This window comes from Poromitra crassiceps (assembly GCF_964638095.1).
Source record: "Poromitra crassiceps genome assembly, chromosome: 17".
Lineage (NCBI taxonomy): Eukaryota > Metazoa > Chordata > Actinopteri > Beryciformes > Melamphaidae > Poromitra > Poromitra crassiceps.
This window is the reverse complement of record NC_139635.1, coordinates 27,111,507-27,135,043: the sequence shown is the minus strand read 5'-3', so window position 1 is coordinate 27,135,043 and position 23,537 is coordinate 27,111,507. Positions and strand designations below refer to the sequence as shown.

At 42.7% G+C, this 23,537-nt stretch overlaps 2 protein-coding genes across 2 annotated transcripts; both read left to right on the top strand.

Moving 5' to 3' along the window:
* Positions 1-3,193: 3,193 nt before the first annotated feature.
* On the top strand, positions 3,194-22,654 carry LOC310792309 (uncharacterized protein; the record flags this gene model as incomplete). The annotated part of the gene is made up of 5 exons (XM_083654032.1): positions 3,194-4,816; positions 6,359-6,755; positions 13,161-13,315; positions 13,782-13,964; positions 21,011-22,654. 5 exons carry the CDS (start codon positions 3,194-3,196, stop codon positions 22,652-22,654), a joined length of 4,002 nt encoding a protein of 1,333 aa, XP_083510158.1.
* On the top strand, positions 8,872-10,512 carry LOC310791702 (E3 ubiquitin-protein ligase TRIM39-like; the record flags this gene model as incomplete). The annotated part of the gene is made up of 1 exon (XM_083653357.1): positions 8,872-10,512. The coding sequence occupies one exon, from the start codon at positions 8,872-8,874 to the stop codon at positions 10,510-10,512; it is 1,641 nt and encodes a 546-aa protein (XP_083509483.1).
* Positions 22,655-23,537: the final 883 nt, after the last annotated feature.

The window sequence follows — 23,537 nt, the reverse complement described above, 5'->3', positions numbered from 1 at the left end:
TGTGTGTGTGTGTGTGTGTGTGTGTGTGTGTGTGTGTGTGTGTGTGTGTGTGTGTGTGTGTTTGTGTGTGTGTGGCAAACATGGAATAATGACGCAGTAATACTATTCAGATTTTTTGCAATTTCTCCATCTATCTAAATGCATTTGACGTTTGACATACAATCATTTTTTACTAACAACAAAACAAACAAACATGCCTGTTAATCATTTTAAGGTTGTCAGGTGTTGTGTTGGCAGATTTTGCTCTGCCTTAGTGCCTTTACTTGCTACATTGATCTACTCAAGTAAGATTTTTTCTTCAAGATTAATTTTAATAGCCATAATGAGTAATCATATTACAAAGGAGGATTTGACTTAGGGCAAGTATGCAGCGCAGCGATCACATCAATATCCCATATGAATTCTCCTGAGCCGTATCTCATACTCTCTCGCCTCTATTTTCCCCTCTCTCTGCTCTGTGCAAGACTAAAATATTAAGTAGGCCTACAGGTAGCCGCAAAACGCGACTATTTCACTCGAGTACCTCTCCCATCATAGTCGCGCTCGCCCGACCCCTTTATCGAGGGAAAGTTGCACATTTAGCGATCTACAAGCTTCAAACATGCACCAATCACTAATATAAACTACGCACCTTGTTGCCACGGATGTTGTCGAGCAGGCCGCGCTGAGGCCGCGCTTTGTTAACTCGTATTTTAAGAAAGTTTGGGTTATTTGTGTGTCCGGAAACATTATTTTCCCTTCTCCAACGACTCTTCTTCTCTTTTGCTTCTCATCGGTTCAACTGCTCAACTGCGCCACCGCATCATGGGGTATTACATCATGTGTCAAGTATGGGGTTTGCCCTGTGTCGTTCTGTCAGTCACATGCGGTGACTGACAGGTGGCGCAGTTGAGCAGTTGAACCGGTGAGCAGCAAAAAAGAAGAAGAGTCGTTGGAGAAGGGAAAATAATGTTTCATGTTTGTATGTGTGTTCATAAAAAAAATAAATGCACAATAAACTTGTGTGCCAACTATTTGTGGTGCTACAGCTCTCTAACGGTAAGAATAAAAATGAATCAACACATTGATTTGAACACCCCCCCCCCCCCCCTCCGCCCAGAAAAAGGCGGAGCAACAGGAAACGGAGGAGAGCGAATTTCAACGTCACATTCCGGAATTGAAAGAGAAAGTAACTTGCGACAAGATTGTTGTTTGCTGCAGTCGAGAAAAGACCTGGGTCTGTCCAATTCTCAAGTGAGCTTCGAGAAAAGACTCTCAAAAGAAAAGAAAACTAGCGGTGAGTAACAGCAGATCATATTTACTGTGTTGAAACAGAGCAAGAAAGAACACAAACTTGAGCTGTCGGCCGATCCAGATAGGCCTAATGGAATGGATTTCGGTTTGTCATGTATCTTTAGAGATTTCAACTGAAGTGTATAGTGTACGTTCAAAAATTAATAGACTCCACTTGCTTTCAGACACTCTTAAAGTGACAAAGAGGAGAGCTAGGAGTGCCCACTAACTTCAAAGCCTTTATCAGCATGGTCTTCATCAGGCCATCAGCTGACAGGTGGGCGGGCCCTTATTGGTTTAATGTGTTCTGTTAATTCTGAATGTTACATAGCGTTCATGTTTGACCCAGAGGTCAGTCAAATCTGTGCCTGGGAATAATCCATTGACAATCTAATGTTCTCATTTTTACAATTTAATATATGAAAGTTCCCACTGAATATGACATCAAGAAAATATCATCAATGTAGCCTACTGACCACAGAGTAGTAATACAGTGATACAAATGATTATTAAGAGGATTTTAAACAGATGTAGTCATGGGAGAAAAACTTGAGCCAACTAGAACACCATGCAGTCTTTTGTCAGTAAATGTTGTCCCTAAAGATAAGACATTATTGTGAATGATCCAGGCAGTTAAAGACAGTAAATGTTGTCCCTAAAGATAAGACATTATTGTGAATGATCCAGGCAGTTAAAGACAGGATGTGTCACAAAGCAGACATGAACTCATGATAGAGATGTTAGCATATAGGCTACCAAGAAGTGTGAATGGAGATTACTGAGGCCAGACATTTTATTCAAGACATCAGTTGTGTCCTCAATATAGGAGGACAGTTTCATTATGGTATAATGAAGTCAATAGATGCAGACTTTAAAAGTACATAAAATGTGAGTGTAGTCCCTTTTTTTTATCCAACTTCAATTCCCTTTTAACACATTGAGTGCCAAGGACGTCTCTGGACGTCCTAAAAAAATGTAACGAGGAGTGCCAAGGACGTCTGTGGACGTCCTAAAATCATAATTCATATTATTCCATAATTCTGCTGTTTAAGGTCGTACCTAGCCAGTGAGCATGAATCCCTTCAAGGGATCACACGGCACAACCTTAAACATCGACACGGGAGCTGCGCCACCCACCTCAGATCCTTTACTTTGTGCAGGAGACAGCAGGGAAAGACGTGATCAAAGGGGAAACCGATGCATGCTTCAGCCAGAGCCGTATAGATTGCTCTGTCTGCAGCGGACAGTTGGCTCGGCTGCATCCGCGCCCACAACTGAGCTCTTCTGCTTCTATCTATCTCCACACGATTCCCTGCCAGAAAGCCAGCATCCGAAGCCGAACGGCCAAACCTTTTCGTTCAGTCGCGTTTGGCATTTCCTTGTTGCGCGCTGGGATCCGTCCGGGGCAAAAACGGAGTCTGTGAGAAAACAGACTCGGTGCGTGTGGGGAGGAGCCCGCAGCTCAGAGGTGGAGAGGGGGGGGGGGGCACGCAGGCTGCACAGAAACCACACCACGCCACCACATCAGAAAACACCAGCCAGAGTCAGTGAATGTGCTCGAAATTAGAGTGCAAAAGGTATTCATAAAAGTGACTATATCTTGAAAAGTAAAAAAAAACGGCAGAAAACCCTTGAAAGTGCACTTTTTTCAGAGGCTGTCATTTCATAATGGAACTGTCTAGAAACAAAAGTTCTTCTTTGGAAGAAGCAGGAGTGTTCAATGTTTCATTAAAGTCCAGCCCTGTCAATATAGCCCTAATAGAAAAAATTCTATAGCTGTTTTCAACTGAATGGAAGTGAATCTGGCACAGGCTCCAGACGATTTTACTGAAGCGCTGTGGCACTCAATGTGTAAGGTATTGCCATTCAAGAATGATGTAATAAATGTTGTTATTTCACACTTTCCTTTCAGGTCTCAGATATGTCTGCTGCCAGCAGTCTCCTCTCTGAAGAGCAGTTTCTGTGCTCCATCTGTCTGGATGTGTTCACTGATCCAGTCTCCACACCATGTGGACACAACTTCTGCAAGAACTGTGTCACACAGCACTGGGATGTTAGTGTACAGTGCCAGTGTCCCATGTGTAAAGAGGTTTTTGACAGAAGACCTCTGCTGCGGGTCAATACTTTCATATCTGAGATGGTTGCTCAGTTCAGAAAGTCAGCTCAGATGAAAGCCAGCAGCTGCCCAGAGCAACAAAGTGCCAAACCAGGAGAAGTTCCCTGTGACGTCTGCACTGGGACCAAACGCAAGGCCCAGAAGTCCTGCCTGGGGTGTCTGACCTCCTACTGTGAGACTCACCTGGAGCCTCATCAGAGAATCTCAGGCCTGAAGAGACACAAGCTGATGGATCCTGTGGAGAACCTGGAAGGCAGGATGTGTAAGAAGCATGACAGACCGCTGGAACTGTTCTGCAAGACGGACCAGATGTGTGTATGTCAGTTCTGTACTGAGTCAGACCACAAGTCACATCGCTTTGTCCCTCTGGAAGAAGAATATAAAGGAAAGAAGGCTGAACTGGGGAAGACGGAGGCTGAAATTCAGCAGAAGATCCAGGAGAGACGACTGAAGATTCAGGAGATCAAACAGTCAGTAGAGCTCAGTAATGCAAATGCAGACAGAGAGATAGCAGACAGTGTGCAGGTCTTCACTGCTCTGAAGCAGTCTGTGGAGAGAGGTCAGGCTGAGCTCATTCAGACGATTGAAGAGAAGCAGAAAACAACAGAGAAACAGGCGGAAGTCTTCATCAAAGAGCTGGAACAGGAGATCTCTGAGCTGATGAAGAGAACCGCTGAGCTGGAGCAGCTCTCACACACTGAAGACCACCTTCACCTCATCCAAAGCTTCCCAACCCTGAACAATCCTCCACACACCAAGGACTGGACAGAGGTCAGTGTCCACTCATCATATGAGGGGGCTGTGAGGAGAGCTGTGGCTCAGCTGGAGGAGACACTCAGGAAAGAGATGGAGAAGCTGCTTGCTGATGTTGAGCTGAAGAGGGTCCAGCAGTTTGCAGTGGATGTGATTCTGGATCCTGATACAGCAAATCCCTGGCTCATCCTGTCTGATGATGGGAAACAAGTACATGTTGGTGATGTAAAGAAGAATCTCCCAGACAACCCAGAGAGATTTTCTCCTTGTGCCTGTGTCTTAGCAAAGCAGAGCTTCTCTTCAGGGAAGTTTTACTACGAGGTCCAGGTTGAAGGGAAGACTGACTGGGATGTGGGAGTGGCCAGAGGGTCGATCAACAGGAAGGATAAAAGCACACTGAGACCTGAGAATGGCTACTGGACTGTATGGTTGAGGAATGGAAATGAGTACAGAGCTGATGTCCTCCTCTCTCTGAAGATGAAGCCTCAGAAGGTCGGGGTGTTTGTGGATTATGATGAGGGTCTAGTCTCCTTTTATGATGTAGATGCTGCAGCTCTTATCTACTCCTTTACTGGCTGCACCTTCACTGAGAAACTCTACCCATACTTCAGTCCCTGTCTTAATAATGTTGGTGAAAACTCCACCCCTCTGATCATCTCTCCTGTCAATCACACAGATTAGACTAAACATTCATGTTCCTCAGGATTCATTGTCAGTTAAGACAATTTACGCACATGTTTTGACTTCAGGTAACTAGCAGCCAGTCTAATGTTGAATTTTATTTTATAGAACAACAACCAAAACACTTTTCAGACTTGTCTAGCACATTTGAAGATTAAGTTCTTTCAATAGGGCTCTCCACTGAGAGAAGACTAGTAACTACTGATGTAACTTGTCTCTTTACCTTTCTTCTTCTTGGCAAAATGTGTGGTGTTATGGCTCATGTTCATGTGACGTAGACAAAGTGATTTAGTTTTATTATGGGGGGGGGGGGGGGGGGTTAAAGTTAAACAAGAGTTCAGTATGTTTCTTTATATCCTGTTTTTCATGGACCCCTTACGTGGGATCCTGCACACAACTCTTACAAGCACACAAGCACTTGACGTGGCTGGTTAGTGGTAACATTGGAATGTTGATGATGATGTTTTTGTCGGAGCCTATGTTCTGAAAATTGCAACCAAAAAAAGTATTTTTCCTTATATCCAGTTTTTCTTTGATCATTAAAGTGAGTGTGTGAAAACGACACATTTTCCAGTTTCATTGTAAAATCTCTATTCACTCCTCTAACGGTGCATGATGCACACCACAGTGACACTAGTCAGTTGTTCATTCATTCATTGTGTGTTGGATGCATCTGTCATCTCCTTCCAAAGCATGCTGGGATACCTGGCGATGGATGAGAGCATTTACAGCAACATGAGGAGGGGCTAAGTTCAAAATGTCAAATGCAAAGACGGCAAGACAACCAATCAAGCTGCAGCACCAAGCGAGCAGCGGGGCAGGGTGGACAGAGACTCCATGCCACTTTTGCTGTGCATAGCTTACTTCCTGTTACAGTGTTTGCTAGTACAATATAGAGCTTAGTTCTTGCAACTTAGTAAGTTGCTGTTGATCTATTCCAGGGGTTTTCAAAGTGGGAGGCGGGCCTCCCCAGGGGGGCTCCAAGCAGTTTCAGGGGACGCTCAGTGAAGTGAAACAATATTACATTAGTTATCAAAAGGTGATCACATAGAATATCCTCAAAGTGTCTGATTTGGTTAAAGAGATAGTTGAGAGATACAATCGTTTGGGGGAATTTGACAGTTTTCCCCACTTTCCCAGAGTTAGAAACAAATAAATGCCTTCAGACAGACCTGTATGTATTTGGTGTAGTTTGAAGTATGTCAAACACCAATCTCAGGGCCTCTTGGCTCAATTGTTGAGTGTCTATGGTATCAAATAACACAATCATGATGATCCCATAGGCATCCAGGAATTGAAGCGTTGTCTGGGGGGAGGCCCACAGTCTCATACTTTGAAAACCCCTGATCTATTCTAAACTATATCCATGTGTCCAGTCTTATGAATTCATATGGTTTCATGGTTAGAATAATAACACATTTAATTAATAAGAAGTCCAGGGAGTCACTTTTGTACAATAATACAATTTGTAAATGAATGGCCGACGCCCAGGTGATCTTCCTGTGTAACCCTGCCGACAAGCTCTGCAAGCCTTAGATCGTCTACCTGCCGACGGGCGCCGTCCCGGTGCTGTGCGACCCGCGCCACAACCCGGCCTGCAGGCCCATGACAGAGGAGGAGATGAAAGCTGCTGCACCTCCCCCTCCGTCCCCACCTCCTGCTCCCAAAATGTCTGTCCCACCCCCATCTCCACCTCCACCTCCTGTGAAGGGCATGGAGTACGACTGTGACCCTTACTGGGACCCCGACTGCCTCGTCGACCACCCTCCCCGCCCCATCACAGAAACTGCCTCACCGGCTGCGCCCATTGAGGAGAAAGTGGTGAAAGAGGAGGTAGCACCAGCTGAGGAACATGTTGCTGAAGCACCAGTGGAGCAGAAAGCCTCCGACTTTGACCCTTATGATTTCAAACATGACCTCTATGACCCCTTCTGTTAAGCTGATCCAGCTCCAGAGCCTGAGTAAAAATCAAGCTTAAAATAATATCCTACAGGGAAAGACTCAAATATTACGTAGCCTACAGGATCAATCCAGCCAGGACTGCTTCAGAGGACAGAGAAACACACAATAGGTGTATGCTGCTCATTGTTTGTCCAAATCACAATGTTGGAGCCATTTATGTTTGTTGTTGGCATCATGTCATATTATTTTGTTTAGATATCTTGCAGTATTATTTTTGGACACTTGGTGGCGGTCATGGGATCAGAGTTGTATAATAGGCACAGGTAACAGGAGATCATTAGGCACAGGTGAGGGGGAGCACACACAGTTCTCACCAGACCACAGACCAAGAGCAGCATTGGAAACCAACTAGAAACAAACTGGTATGCTCCTCTCATCTCTGTACAATAAAGCAGTGGTTCCCAACCTTTTTTGTCTTATGTACCCCTTGAGCTGTTTTTCCATGACAATAGTACCCCTCACTCATGCGTGGTGATGATTACATACACGTAAATCTATACAAAATATATGTTTCACTGAACTGTCGGTGTTTGGGCTTTTTAGTTGTTGTTTTTTGCCATTATCAGTAGCAGAACAGTGTAGCAGTTGACACTTGCCAGCAGAACTAGTTGTGGCACACACATCACATTTTAACAATGGGCGTATGAAATGACTTGGAATATATATATATTTATTTATCATTTTGGAGGTAAATTGTATTCCCCAATCATTCCAAGTATACCCCCTGCAAGCTGCTCAAGTACCCCTAGGGTACACGTACCCCTGGTTGGGAATCACTGCAATAAAGCACCAACTAAACTGCATATCACTGTCTGGATCTTTTTTTTTGGGGGGGGGGGGGGGGGGGTTCTGCTTAAGACAGTGGTTCTCAAACTTTTTCTGTCGTGCCCCACTTTGAAGGAGGAAAAATGTTCATGCCCCACCGCCCCAACACAATTGTAACAAATAGGTCCAAGTTGAACTTTTATTGACAAAACGACTTCCATTTCAACTTTAAACAAAATCTTGTGACTGCTACTGTAGGCCTACATCTGTGCTTTTTTAAATAATAAATTAAAATAATCACCTGTGTATTATGGCAAGTGGCAGGGGCGGTTTTAGCATCAGAGCTTTGGGTGGGCTCAGCCCACCCAATTATTTATGCAAGCATAATTCTACCATAGTAACCTGTATGCAGAATATATATAGTATATATAGGGAAACAATTATTTTTTCATCGCTGTAAAACCACAGAACGGTAAAGAAGATATTGATGTGTGTAGTTCTTCATATATCTAGTCTCTTCATTTTGATCTCAAAGTGCGCCAGTTTGATCCATTTTTACTTGAAACTGTAGACAATTTTCTTCCGGGGTGGGCTCAGCCCACCCAAAGGTCATGGACCACTGAACCCCTAGGGGGTCCGGGGGCATGTTCTCATTTTTTTTATGAAAGTTTCCACTGAATATGACATCAAGAAAATATCATCAATGTAGCCTACTGACCACAGAGTAGTAATACAGTGATAAAGATGATTATTAAGAGGATTTTAAACAGATAAACACACTCATGGGAGAAAAACTTGAGCCAACTAGAACACCATGCAGTCTTTTGTCAGTAAATGTTGTCCCTAAACATAAGACATTATTGTGAATGATCCAGGCAGTTAAAGACAGTAAAGATAAGACATTATTGTGAATGATCCAGGCAGTTAAAGACAGTAAAGGAACAACTGGATATCCAGCCGATCAGGACGTGTCACAAAGCAGACATGAACTCATGATAGAGATGTTAGCATATAGGCTACCAAGAAGTGTGAATGGAGATTACTGAGGCCAGACATTTTATTCAAGACATCAGTTGTGTCCTCAATATAGGAGGACAGTTTCATTATGGTATAATGAAGTCAATACATGCAGGTTTGCATTATGACATCACTGATGATGTCACACATCCATGGGATTTATGACATCACTGATGATGTCACACATCACTGGGATTTATGACATCACTGATGATGTCACAGTGGGATTTATGACATCACTGATTATGTCACAGTGGGATTTAAATGTTATTTCACACTTTCCCTTCAGGTCTCAGTGTTTGGATATGTCTGCTGCCAGCAGTCTCCTCTCTGAAGAGCAGTTTCTGTGCTCCATCTGTCTGGATGTGTTCACTGATCCAGTCACCACACCATGTGGACACAACTTCTGCAAGAACTGCATCACACAGCACTGGGATGTTAGTGTCCAGTGCCAGTGTCCCATGTGTCAGAAGCTTTTCAACAGAAGACCTGAGCTGCATGTCAATACTTTCATATCTGAGATGGCTGCTCAGTTCAGGAAGTCAGCTCAGATGAAAGCCAGCAGCTGCCCAGACCAACAAAGTGCCAAACCAGGAGAAGTTCCCTGTGACGTCTGCACTGGGACCAAACGCAAGGCCCAGAAGTCCTGCCTGGGGTGTCTGACCTCCTACTGTGAGACTCACCTGGAGCCTCATCAGAGAGTGAGGGGCCTGAAGAGACACAAGCTGATGGATCCTGTGGAGATCCTGGAAGACAGGATGTGTAAGAAGCATGACAGACCGCTGGAGCTGTTCTGCAAGACTGACCAGATGTGTGTATGTCAGTTCTGCACTGAGTCAGACCACAAGTCACATCGCTTTGTCCCTCTGGAAGAAGAATATAAAGGAAAGAAGGCTGAACTGGGGAAGACGGAGGCTGAAATTCAGCAGAAGATCCAGGAGAGACGACTGAAGATTCATGAGATCAAACACTCAGTAGAGCTCAGTAAGGCAAATGCAGACAGAGAGATAGCAGACAGTGTGCGGGTCTTCACTGCTCTGAGGCAGTCTGTGGAGAGAGGCCAGGCTGAGCTCATTGAGACGATTGAAGAGAAGCAGAAAACAACAGTGAAACACGGTGAAGGCTTCATCAAAGAGCTGGAACAGGAAATCTCTGAGCTGATGAAGAGAAGCGCTGAGGTGGAGCAGCTCTCACACACTGAAGACCACCTCCACCTCCTCCAAAGCTTCCCATCCCTGAACAATCCTCCACACACCAACGACTGGACAGAGCTCAGTGTCCACTCATCATATGAGGGGACTGTGAGGAGAGCTGTGGCTCAGCTGGAGGAGACACTCAGTAAAGAGATGGAGAAGCTGCTTGCTGATGTTGAGCTGAAGAGGATCCAGCAGTTTGCAGTGGATGTGACTCTGGATCCTGATACAGCATATCCCCGTCTCATCCTGTCTGATGACGGGAAACAAGTACATGATGGTGATGTAAAGAAGAATCTCCCAGACAACCAAGAGAGATTTTCTTCTTGTGCCTGTGTCTTAGCAAAGCAGAGCTTCTCTTCAGGGAAGTTTTACTACGAGGTCCAGGTTAAAGGGAAGACTCGCTGGGATGTGGGAGTGGCCAGAGGGTCGAGCAACAGGAAGAGACACATCACACTGTGCCCAGAGAAAGGCTACTGGACTGTAATGTTGAGGAATGGAAATGAGTACACAGCTGCTGCTGACACTCCTGTCCTCCTCTCTCTGAAGATGAAGCCTCAGAAGGTGGGGGTGTTTGTGGATTATGAGGAGGGTCTGGTCTCCTTTTATGATGTAGATGCTGCAGCTCTTATCTACTCCTTTACTGGCTGCACCTTCACTGAGAAACTCTACCCATACTTCAGTCCCTGCAATAATAATGATGGTGAAAACTCCGCCCCTCTGATCATCTCTCCTGTCAATCACACAGATTAGACTAAACATTCATGTTCCTCAGGATTCATTGTCAGTTAGGACAATTTACGCACATTATTGTTTTTTCTTCAGGTAACTAATAACAATTCTAATGTTGAATTTTATTTTATAGAACAACAACAACAACGCTTTGCAGACTTGTCTAGCACATTTGAAGATTAAGTTCTTTCAATAGGGCTCTCCACTGAGAGAAGACCAGTAACTACTGGTGTTACTTGTCTCTTTACCTTTCTTCTTCTTGGCAGAATGTGTGGTGTTATGGCTCATGTTCATGTGATGTAAACATAATGATTTAGTTATATCATGTGGGGGGGGGTTAAAGTTAAACAAGAGTTCAGTATTCTTTCATATCCTGTTTTTCTTTGATCATTAAAGTGAGTGTGTGAAAACGACACATTTTCCAGTTTCATTGTAACATCTCTATTCACTCCTCTAACGGTGCATGATGCACACCACAGTGACACTAGTCAGTTGTTCATTCATTCATTGTGTGTTGGATGCATCTGTCATCTCCTTCCAAAGCATGCTGGGATACCTGGCGATGGATGAGAGCATTTACAGCAACATGAGGAGGGGCTAAGTTCAAAATGTCAAATGCAAAGACGGCAAGACAACCAATCAAGCTGCAGCACCAAGCGAGCAGCGGGGCAGGGTGGACAGCCACTCCAAGCCACTTTGCTGTGTGCAACTGGCTGTGCATAGCTTACTTCCTGTTACAGTGTTTTCTAGTACAATATAGAGCTTAGATCAGGCCCAAACAAACAAGCCCGGCCCGGCCTGTCCCATTGGCTGCATTTATGGGGCCGAACCCGAAATGTTCTTAGTAAGTTGCTGTTGATCTATTCCAGGGGTTTTCAAAGTGGGAGGCGGGCCTCCCCAGGGGGGCTCCAAGCAGTTTCAGGCGACGCTCAGTGAAGTGAAACAATATTACATTAGTTATCAAAAGGTGATCACATAGAATATCCTCAATGTGTCTGATTTGGTTAAAGAGATAGTTGAGAGATACAATCGTTTGGGGGAATTTGACAGTTTTCCCCACTTTCCCAGAGTTAGAAACAAATTTATGTAAAAAAAAATATATATATATGTATTTGGTGTAGTTTGAAGTATGTCAAACACCAATCTCAGGCCATCTTGGCTTTAATTGTTGAGTGTCTATGGTATCAAATAACACAATCATGATGATCCCATAGGCATCCAGGAATTGAGCGAGGGGGCTCCTCTTTCCAAGCTTTGTCTGGGGGGAGGCCCACAGTCTCAGACTTTGAAAACCCCTGATCTATTCTAAACTATATCCATTTGTCAGTTCAGTCTTATGAATGCATATGGTTTTATGGTTAGAATAATAATACATTTAATTAATAAGAAGTCGAGGGATTCACTTTTGTACAATAATACATTTTATTTACAGAGCGCTTTTCATGGTACTCGAAAACGCTTTACAAGGGGGTCTAAAAATATCAAGGAAACAACATTAAAAACAGAATACACAATACAAATGATCAAAGAATGAGGGGAAATGATGTTAATACAGATACAATACACAGTCATCACAGGTTAAAAGCACTTTTGAACAGGTGAGTTTTGATTAATGACTTGAATGTGGGCAGATTGATGCAGTCTCTGATGTGTTTGGGGTGAGAGTTCCAGAGGGAGGGGGCAGCAACGGAGAAAGGCTCTACCACCCCAGGTCCAGCGCTTGGTCCTGAGTGGTGCAGACAAGAGGTTTGCATCTGAGGAGCGGAGGCGACGGCAGGGGATATGGTGGTGGAGCAGGTCAGTGAGGTAGGAGGGGGCCTGGTTATAGAGGGCTTTGTGAGTGAGGAGGAGGACTTTGAACTGGATGTGTTGTGGGACAGGGGGCCACTGGAGGTTATGGAGGACAGGGGTGATGTGGTCACGGGAGCGGGTGTGAGTATGAAACCCACAACCAAAATACAGTCTGCCCTTGTGTTATACTTATGGTTGGTATTCTAGTGAAAATAAATTACGGTAGCCTTTTTGCTGGGGACCCATAGAACCCCTTCAAGGACTCCTGGGGGTCCCCGGGCCCCAATGAGCACCATGGCTTAAACTACCAAATACTAAAATTTGATTAACTAAAGCTACTCAGAAAATGTAGTTCAAACTACTTATAACAAAATAATACAAAAAAGTCACATGCCAGCAGAAAAATGCCACTCAATTCAGTTTATTGCAAAAAGTGCCCAATTGTTATGTCAGTGTCACATAAGCCAAAAACATAAAATACCCCACTATTCATATGGAAGTGCAAGCAATGTCAGATTGTTATGGTCCAGAATTGTTTATAGTTTCAAGTACAAAAAAATGACAAAAAAGTAATTAACTACTTGAGTCTAACTACCAGCAAGCTAAGTTTAGTTTACATTAATTTGTTTGTAGTTCACTACTCCCCAAACTGCTTTCATGATTACTATACTAATATTAAGTAGTATAATAGCCTAAATTCAGAGTAAGAAAAGTTCAGTTATCAAAAAGTCCCATCACCCCAGTACTCTTCCCCTCCAATTCTTGAGTGACTGAGTAACAAAGTAATACTCTGCTAATGAGAAATTGCATTGGAGCAAAATTGCCATAACTCCTCTGTTCCCTGATTCCTCTGCCTCTGCCTCTGTCTTCTTCCACAGTGAATGCAGCTGCAGGGGCAGTCAGCATCCACTCTGCTCAAGCACACCACTTCCTGACTCGATCCAGGAGGAACATTGAACCCAAGTGGTACCGCAGCACTCCTGACTTCCAGTCCTACTACCGCTTCTACAACAGCATCGGACACATTGAAGGAGTGAGTTAAGGACGGTGGTTCTCAACGTGGGGTCCGGGGACCACCAGGGGTCCTTGAGGGGGTTCCAGGGGAGTCCTCAGGAAATTGCTGAATTGTTAAACTTCACAATTATTTGATTTAAAAAAAAGTTAATGCGATTAGAGAATGTAGAGGGATGACTGTTTTGATCATAGTTTCACTGTTCTCCCTCTGCCACCTACAGTAGAGCAGTTAGTCTTGGAATTCTGGACAAAATCATATCCAACAATAAACATATTCTCAGATTTGGGTCCAAGAGACAAAATGTCTTGATATGAAAAGGTTTGAGAATCACTGGTGTTGGATTGAATGGGGATGAGCTTTTTAAAGGGATATCTCAGCCTGAGTTCTATATAGCTACTACCATAGGTATTGTCCTTTCATGTGATCCACTAACATTTTCTATGTGTTCTCTCTCTCCTGTACCGATGTGTCTGTCTTTCTGCAGCTCTATGAGATTGACAGGATCAGGATGTTGTATCAGCAGATGCGTCACCTGGAGCAGGTCCACGGCGCCGATGCCTCCAGCTACCAAAACGCTCTGGGTGTCCTGACCACCACTACGTGGAACATGTTGCTGAAGCACCAGTGGAGCAGAAAGCCTCCGACTTTGACCCTTATGATTTCAAATGTGACCCCTATGACCCCTTCTGTTAAGCTGATCCAGCTCCAGAGCCTGAGTAAAAATCAAGCTTAAAAATATATCCTACAGGGAAAGACTCAAATATTAAGTAGCCTGCAGGATCAATCCAGCCAGGACTGCTTCTGAGGACAGAGAAACACACAATAGGTTTATGCTGCTCATTGTTTGTCCAAATCACAATGTTGGAGTCATTTATGTTTGTTGTTGGCATCATGTCATATTATTTTGTTTAGATATCTTGCAGTATTATTTTTGGACACTTGGTGGCGGTCATGGGATCACAGAGTTGTATAATAATAGGCACAGGTAACAGGAGATCATTAGGTACAGGTGAGGGGGAGCACACACAGTTCTCACCAGACCACAGACCAAGAGCAGCATTGGAAACCAACTAGAAACAAACTGGTATGCTCGTCTCATCTCTGTGCAATAAAGCAGTGGTTCCCAACCTTTTTTGTCTTATGTACCCCTTGAGCTGTTTTTCCATGACAATAGTACCCCTCACTCATGCGTGGTGATGATTACATACACGTAAATCTATACAAAATATATGTTTCACTGAACTGTCGGTGTTTGGGCTTTTTAGTTGTTTTTTGCCATTATCAGTAGCAGAACAGTGTAGCAGTTGACACTTGCCAGCAGAACTAGTTGCGGCACACACATCACATTTTAACAATGGGCTTATGAAATGACTTGGAATATATATATATTTGTTTATCATTTTGGAGGTAAATTGTATTCCCCAATCATTCCAAGTATACCCCCTGCAAGCTGCTCAAGTACCCCTAGGGTACACGTACCCATGGTTGGGAATCACTGCAATAAAGCACCAACTAAACTGCATATCACTGTCTGGATCTTTTTTTGGGGGGGGGGGGGGGGGTTCTGCTTAAGACAGTGGTTCTCAAACTTTTTCTGTCATGCCCCACTTTGAAGGAGGAAAAATGTTCATGCCCCACCGCCCCAACACAATTGTAACAAAAAGGTCCAAGTTGAACTTTTATTGAAATAACATCAAGATCATGACTATTCCATTCTATTTTCTTTCAAAAATGTTGTCCAAATAAAAAAACGACTTCCATTTCAACTTTAAACAAAATCTTGTGACTGCTACTGTAGGCCTACATCTGTGCTTTTTTAAATAATAAATTAAAATAATCAAACAGAAATTGCAATCACTTTGCTAGAACAAACAAAGTTAACCAGATTGGATGAACACAGAAATAATTGGAGCAATAAAGTCCAGAAATGACATGTTCACTAGATTTAGAAAAAATAGCGAAGAGCAATTATATATTGAGTTTAAAACACTTAGAAATGAAGTAACTAGATTAATTAAGATAGCCAAGGCGGAATACTACAATGAAAAAATAACAGAAAATAAGTCAAATCCTAAACAATTGTGGAAGTGTTTGAAAATGACGGGATACGGGAACAGGCTCAAGACAAAAGCTAAAAACATGAACTTAGATATAGGAGGCACGCTGATTACAGGACATACCAATGTAGCTAATTATATAAATACGTTCTTCATTACTATAGCAAACAAACTAGTAAATAAATTGCCCAGTCCGAGTGGCAAATATGGAAATAAACAGGTGGGGGAGTTTTACAGGAAGAAAGGTATCCTGGCAGATACCTTTTCTTTCTCAAGTGTGTCTGAGGTCACGGTGGAAAAAAAACTCAAGGCCCTCAACCCTGCGAAGGCAACAGGACAGGACAAAATTCCCGCCAGATTCTTGAGGGACGCAGCGGAGACAATTGCTCCATGTATAACATTTATTTTAAACATGTCCATTGAAAAGGGGCATTTTCCCACTGATCTCAAATCAGCCAGAGTTATTCCTATCTATAAAAAAGGAAATAAATTAGACCCGGGGAATTACCGTCCTGTCTCGATCCTCAGCACGGTGTCAAAGGTAATGGAAAGAATCATCTTTGAGCAAATAAATGAATACCTGTCAACAAACAACATCCTGTATGAGTATCAGTCGGGGTTTAGAATATCTCACTCAACAGACACATGTTTGCTGTATCTGACAGACCAAATTAGAACAGAAGTAGATAAAGGTAAATATTGTGGAATGGTTTTATTAGATTTACAAAAAGCCTTTGACACCGTGAACCACGATATACTGCTATTTAAAATGAAGGCTATGGGTTTTAACAGTGCTTCGCTAAGGTGGGTGGAGTCATACCTAAGGGGTAGGAAGCAAGTGGTGGAAGTGAATGGCACCATGTCATCTTCACTAGAGCCAACTTGTGGGGTGCCTCAAGGGAGCATTTTAGGTCCAGTCTTATTTCTTTTATATGTCAACGACATGAAATCTGCCTGTGATTGTGATTTGCTTCTTTTTGCGGACGATGCTGCTCTACTGGTATCACATCAAGATAAAGGGGAGGTAGAAAGGATCCTCAGCCGAGAACTACTCAGGATCAGTTGCTGGCTGATTGATAACAGGTTGTCCCTCCACTTAGGTAAGACAGAAGCCATCCTCTTTGGTTCTACCATTAAATTGAGGAGGTCTCCGGGGTTTAGGGTTGTGGTGGGAGAAGTTGAGGTCTCAGCCAGAGAGGAGGTCACATACTTGGGCTGTGTGCTGGACAACACCTTATCAGGAGAGAGCATGGCGCAGAGGGTAGCCAAAAAGGTTAACCAGAGAGTGAAATTCCTCACCAGGATTTCAACCTCTGTTAACAGGTATGCTTTGGAAATTCTAGCGGGAGCCCTGGTTCAGTGTCAATACGATCAGGGACGTGCACAGAACATTAGAGGGGCAGGGGCTCAAATTAATAAAAGGGCACGGAAATTTGAGGCAATTTGAAGGCCAATTTAGGGCTATAACTCATTTTAAATATTCCGATTTTACCCAGATTTAGAGGAATATCTCATTTTAGGATGAGACTTGTCACGGAAAAATAACTCCATAACTGAATAATATTAGTATATAAAAGTTGCATGCTGTTGCAATACTGTTGTGAAATCATTTAAGCATCAATATGTATTTGCTCCTTTTCTCCCTTTAGGTTGTTGTACTACAACAGATAGCAACACAGGCAGAAACATTGAATGATACTGAGTGAGGCTTGTAATATACCATGCATTTTAACCATAATTCTAAAAAGCAAGACAGAAGATTTAGATAAGGTGTATTAGAATTTTTTTTATTTTTTGCGGATTCAACAACACAACATCCCTTTCCAATAGTGTAAAGTAAAAAATATTTTCAAGAGCAACAATTCTGCATTTGTTCCCTATATTTTGGTTATTTATTTATTGGGTGGTTTATTTATTTATGTATTTATTTATTCATTCATTTTTGGGTTCATTTTTGGGTTGGTGCCTTCAGGGGCAGTTTAGAAAAACACTGCTCCATGCAGAGGCCTATTACAAATGATGCATTCAAGGCCAAGAGAGCTCGGAAAAGGCATTTCTCTTTGAATGCTGCCTTCACTGACGGCATGGAAAGGGCAATTTCCATACAAAGCACCATTAGAAATGCATTCATGGTCAGGAAAGGGCACTTTTTATTTTATTTTTTAATGTGTCTGAGCTGTTTGTTTTGTTCATGTGTTGTTGGAATGAAAAAGAAAAATGTATTATAATAAAAAAAAAAAAAAAAAAAAAAAAGCACTTTTTACAGACTGAAAAAAAGGCAGGGGCTCAATCCCCCTTTCATGTCTATGTGTGCACGTGCCTGAATACGATTACGCATGTTCCTCATGGTACACCAGCATCACATTGTCACTGAAAAACAGGCTCCAGACAGCTCAAAATAGATTAGTTAGACTCATTCTACAATTGAATCCCAGGACTCACCTACAACAGTCTCATTTCGACAGCCTCAAGTGGCTCAGAGTAGATGAGAGAGTAGCACAAATCAAACTCGGCATGGTCCACAGGATAGTCATTAGTCAACAATGTTGTCCCAAAATACCTCAGAAATTACTTCACTAAGGTCAGTGACGTACATGGTCACGGCACTAGAGGGAGCCCTACAGATTTGGTCCCAGTAAAATGCAAAAGATGCATTGGCCAGAATTCATTCCTATACTCAGCGGCAGTAGCCTGGAACAGTCTCCCAGCTGAGATTAAGACGATCAGCTCCTATCATTCTTTCAAAGTTAAAGTCAAGAATTGGATCAGGAGAAGCAGAACCTGGATTTAATGTATTATGCTATGCTGTGGGATTATATTGTTATATAATATATAATATTGTATGGTAATGATATATAATATTATAGTATATTGTATTATAATATTGTACAGTATGGGTATGCTCGATTTGATGGTAGCCAAGGTGTTTGAGGTGGGGGGCGACCTGTTATCGGCCAGCCAGTGACTGAGCCGGTGTTTCAATCGACCCTGTATTTTATTAGATTTTATTTTATTTTATTTATTTTACTTGATTATATCTTATTGTACGTATTTTATTAGGATTTGTTGGGTTTATTTTTAATAGCACTAATTGTCTTTTATCTTATTTTATGCTTATTTTTATTGATTATTCACTGTGCCCTACTTCCCCATACTATTCTCCCCCCTGCGTGGCAGGCACACCCACGCTGACAAGTGCCTGAGGCACTCATACTGTTACACACTTACACACATCCAGGCACACAACAGTACACTTTTTATCACAGTCATCTTAAGGACCGCAATGGAAATAAGCTATTAGCTTTATTGCGTTTTTTATCCTTTTGATAATGGTGGGCCTGTGTATGTATATATGTATTCTGTATATACTGTTTGTTCATTATCAATAAAGAACTCAATCAATCAATCAATCAATTGCTCCATCAGATAAAAATCAAATGAAATGTGCAATCACTTTGTTATAACGATATCAATAAAGTTATATCTGTGCAAAAAATAAGAAATATTTGACAAGAAAAATTTTCATTAAGTCTTATCACTGTATTAGTGGCTGCAATGAACCCATTTTGCACTGCACATATTTTCAAAAGAACATCAATAAAGTGCAACCTGTGCAAAACTAAACAAAACCCGATCAAACATTTGGCAATATGAATGAACCATCATCCATGGAATGAATGCGAAAACAGTCCGACATCAAAACATTGGTTCCACGCTGCATTAGATCACTCCAACCTACCTGTGTATTATGGCAAGTGGCAGGGGCGGTTTTAGCATCAGAGCTTTGGGTGGGCTCAGCCCACCCAATTATTTATGCAAGCATAATTCTACCATATAGTAACCTGTATGCAGAATATATATAGTATATATAGGGAAACAATTATTTTTTCATCGCTGTAAAACCACAGAACGGTAAAGAAGATATTGATGTGTGTAGTTCTTCATATATCTAGTCTCTTCATTTTGATCTCAAAGTGCGCCAGTTTGATCCATTTTTACTTGAAACTACACAATTTTCTTCTGGGGTGGGCTCAGCCCACCCAAAGGTCATGGACCACTGAACCCCTAGGGCATACATGGGCAACATACGGCCCGCGGGCCGTATGCGGCCCGCGGGCGCCCCCTGTGTGGCCCGCGATGGAATTGCAAAAAAAAAAAAAAAAAAAAATTTTTTTTTTTTTACAGTGCACTTGAACGCAACATGCAATATACCCGCTGAATAAGTGTCCAAATGTTCATGTCATTCTGGGCAATACTCTTCTGTTATAGCATTTCAGTCTGGAATATGGAATATCTTTCAATAATATTTATGACTAAAAGGCTAAAAGTAATCTCATGTGTAAGAAATGACTGTTCTACATTGAAGTAGAAATTTAAATAATTAACTTGTTGGTTTTGGATTTATTTAGCTTCAAGAGTGTATTTTTGTTCTTGTGTGACTCTCAACACAGGCTTTGAGAATCCAGGGCCATTTATTGATACTTATGCTTAAATTAACCCACTCATATTCTGGTTTATTTCAAGAAAAACATTTCGGTGGGTGGAAATTGTAATTGGCTGGTAACTTTAAAATCTAGCAGCCATATTGGCAGGTGGTGAAAAAAGTTAATTTCAAGCCCTGCAGGGAGAGCAGGTGGTGACATAGGAGTGAGTGAGGAAAAGGATCAAATATTGGTGGTTAAGACTGAATAATGACATCACAATTGTTAATTTAAAATGAGTTATTCCTCTAAACCTGGCTTCAAATGACCCCAAATTTTTCGCGCTGGCGCCGTTCAGCCCTCAGCAAAATCTGGTAGCGAGGAAATTTTTTTGTGGCCCTCATATCATCAAAGTTACCCATCCATGGGTTACGGCATGATAATATTTGTTCGGCCCCCGGCAACAATCTGGGTTTCTCATGTGGCCCCCCATGAAAAATAGTTGCCCACCCCTGCCCTAGGGGGTCCGGGGGCATGTTCTCATTTTTTTTATGAAAGTTTCCACTGAATATGACATCAAGAAAATATCATCAATGTAGCCTACTGACCACAGAGTAGTAATACAGTGATAAAGATGAATATTAAGAGGATTTTAAACAGATAAACACACTCATGGGAGAAAAACTTGAGCCAACTAGAACACCATGCAGTCTTTTGTCAGTAAATGTTGTCCCTAAAGATAAGACATTATTGTGAATGATCCAGGCAGTTAAAGACAGTAAATGTTGTCCCTAAAGATAAGACATTATTGTGAATGATCCAGGCAGTTAAAGACAGTAAAGATAAGACATTATTGTGAATGATCCAGGCAGTTAAAGACAGTAAAGGAACAACTGGATATCCAGCCGATCAGGACGTGTCACAAAGCAGACATGAACTCATGATAGAGATGTTAGCATATAGGCTACCAAGAAGTGTGAATGGAGATTACTGAGGCCAGACATTTTATTCAAGACATCAGTTGTGTCCTCAATATAGGACAGTTTCATTATGGTATAATGAAGTCAATACATGCAGGTTTGCATTATGACATCACTGATGATGTCACACATCCATGGGATTTATGACATCACTGATGATGTCACACATCACTGGGATTTATGACATCACTGATGAAGTCACAGTGGGATTTAAATGTTATTTCACACTTTCCCTTCAGGTCTCAGTGTTTGGATATGTCTGCTGCCAGCAGTCTCCTCTCTGAAGAGCAGTTTCTGTGCTCCATCTGTCTGGATGTGTTCACTGATCCAGTCACCACACCATGTGGACACAACTTCTGCAAGAACTGCATCACACAGCACTGGGATGTTAGTGTCCAGTGCCAGTGTCCCATGTGTCAGAAGCTTTTCAACAGAAGACCTGAGCTGCATGTCAATACTTTCATATCTGAGATGGCTGCTCAGTTCAGGAAGTCAGCTCAGATGAAAGCCAGCAGCTGCCCAGACCAACAAAGTGCCAAACCAGGAGAAGTTCCCTGTGACATCTGCACTGGGACCAAACGCAAGGCCCAGAAGTCCTGCCTGGGGTGTCTGACCTCCTACTGTGAGACTCACCTGGAGCCTCATCAGAGAGTGAGGGGCCTGAAGAGACACAAGCTGATGGATCCTGTGGAGAACCTGGAAGACAGGATGTGTAAGAAGCATGACAGACCGCTGGAGCTGTTCTGCAAGACTGACCAGATGTGTGTCTGTCAGTTCTGTACTGAGTCAGACCACAAGTCACATCGCTTTGTCCCTCTGGAAGAAGAATATAAAGGAAAGAAGGCTGAACTGGGGAAGACGGAGGCTGAAATTCAGCAGAAGATCCAGGAGAGACGACTGAAGATTCAGGAGATCAAACACTCAGTAGAGCTCAGTAAGGCAAATGCAGACAGACAGATAGCAGACAGTGTGCAGGTCTTCACTGCTCTGAAGCAGTCTGTGGAGAGAGGCCAGGCTGAGCTCATTGAGACGATTGAAGAGAAGCAGAAAACAACAGAGAAACAAGGTGAAGGCTTCATCAAAGAGATGGAACAGGAGATCTGTGAGCTGATGAAGAGAACCGCTGAGGTGGAGCAGCTCTCACACACTGAAGACCACCTTCACCTCCTCCAAAGCTTCCCATCCCTGAACAATCCTCCACACACCAAAGACTGGACAGAGGTCAGTGTCCACTCAACATATGAGGGGACTGTTAGGAGAGCTGTGGCTCAGCTGGAGGAGACACTCAGGAAAGAGATGGAGAAGCTGCTTGCTGATGTTGAGCTGAAGAGGGTCCAGCAGTTTGCAGTGGATGTGACTCTGGATCCTGATACAGCACAAGCCCATCTCATCCTGTCTGATGATGGGAAACAAGTACATGTTGGTGATGTAAAGAAGAATCTCCCAGACAACCCAGAGAGATTTTCTCCTTGTGTCTGTGTCTTAGCAAAGCAGAGCTTCTCTTCAGGGAAGTTTTACTATGAGGTTCAGGTTAAAGGGAAGACTGACTGGGATGTAGGAGTGGCCAGAGGGTCGAGCAACAGGAAGGGAAAAATCACACTGAGACCAGAGAAAGGCTACTGGACTGTAGTGTTGAGGAATGGAAATGAGTACAGAGCTCTTGCTGGCCCTGCTGTCCTCCTCTCTCTGAAGATGAAGCCCCAGAAGGTCGGGGTGTTTGTGGATTATGAGGAGGGTCTAGTCTCCTTTTATGATGTAGATGCTGCAGCTCTGATCTACTCCTTTACTGGCTGCAGCTTCACTGAGAAACTCTACCCATACTTCAGTCCCTATCTTAATAATGGTGGTGAAAACTCCGCCCCTCTGATCATCTCTCCTGTCAATCACACAGATTATTAGACTGATCATTCATTTGCCTCAGGATTGTCAGTTAAGACAGTTTACACATAATATGTTGTTTTGTCTTCAGGTAAATAATATCCAGTTTAATGTTGCATTTTATTTTATAGAACAACAAAAACACTTTTCAGACTTGTCTAGCACATTAAGATTAATTTGTTCTTTCAATAGGGCTCAGTCTCCACTGAGAGAAGACCAGTAACTACTGATGTATCTTGTCTCTTTACCTTTTCTTCCTCTTGGCAGAATGTGTGGTGTTATGGCTCATGTTCATGTGATGTTGACATAATGATTTAGTTGGATCATGTGTGTAGGGGGGTTAAAGTTAAAGAAGAATTCAGTATTTTTCTTTCATATCCTGTTTTTCTTTGATCATTAAAGTGAGTGTGTGAAAACTACAACTTTTCCAGTTTCATTGTAACATCTCAACATGATGCACACCACAGTGACACTATAGTCATTTGCCTCATTCATTCATTGTGTATTGGATGCGTCTGTCATCTCTTTCCAAAGCATGCTGGGATACCTGGCGATGGTTGAGAGCAACGACAGCGACATGGGGAGGGGCCAGAAGACAGCAAGACAACCAATCAAGCTGCAGCACCAAGCGAGCAGTTGACTCCAAGCCACTTTTGTCGTGCTGGTGTGCGTTGGCCGTGCAGAGCTGACTTCCTGTTGCAGTGTTTGTTAATACAATATAGAGCTTACTTCCTGTTGCAGTGTTTGTTAATACAATATAGAGCTTACTTCCTGTTGCAGTGTTTGCTAATACAATATAGAGCTTAGCAGGTCCAAAACAACAAGCCCGGCCCGGCCTGAACCCGAATCTTCCTTAGTAAGTTGGCTGTTTATTCTTCTAAACTATATCCATGTATCTGTTCAG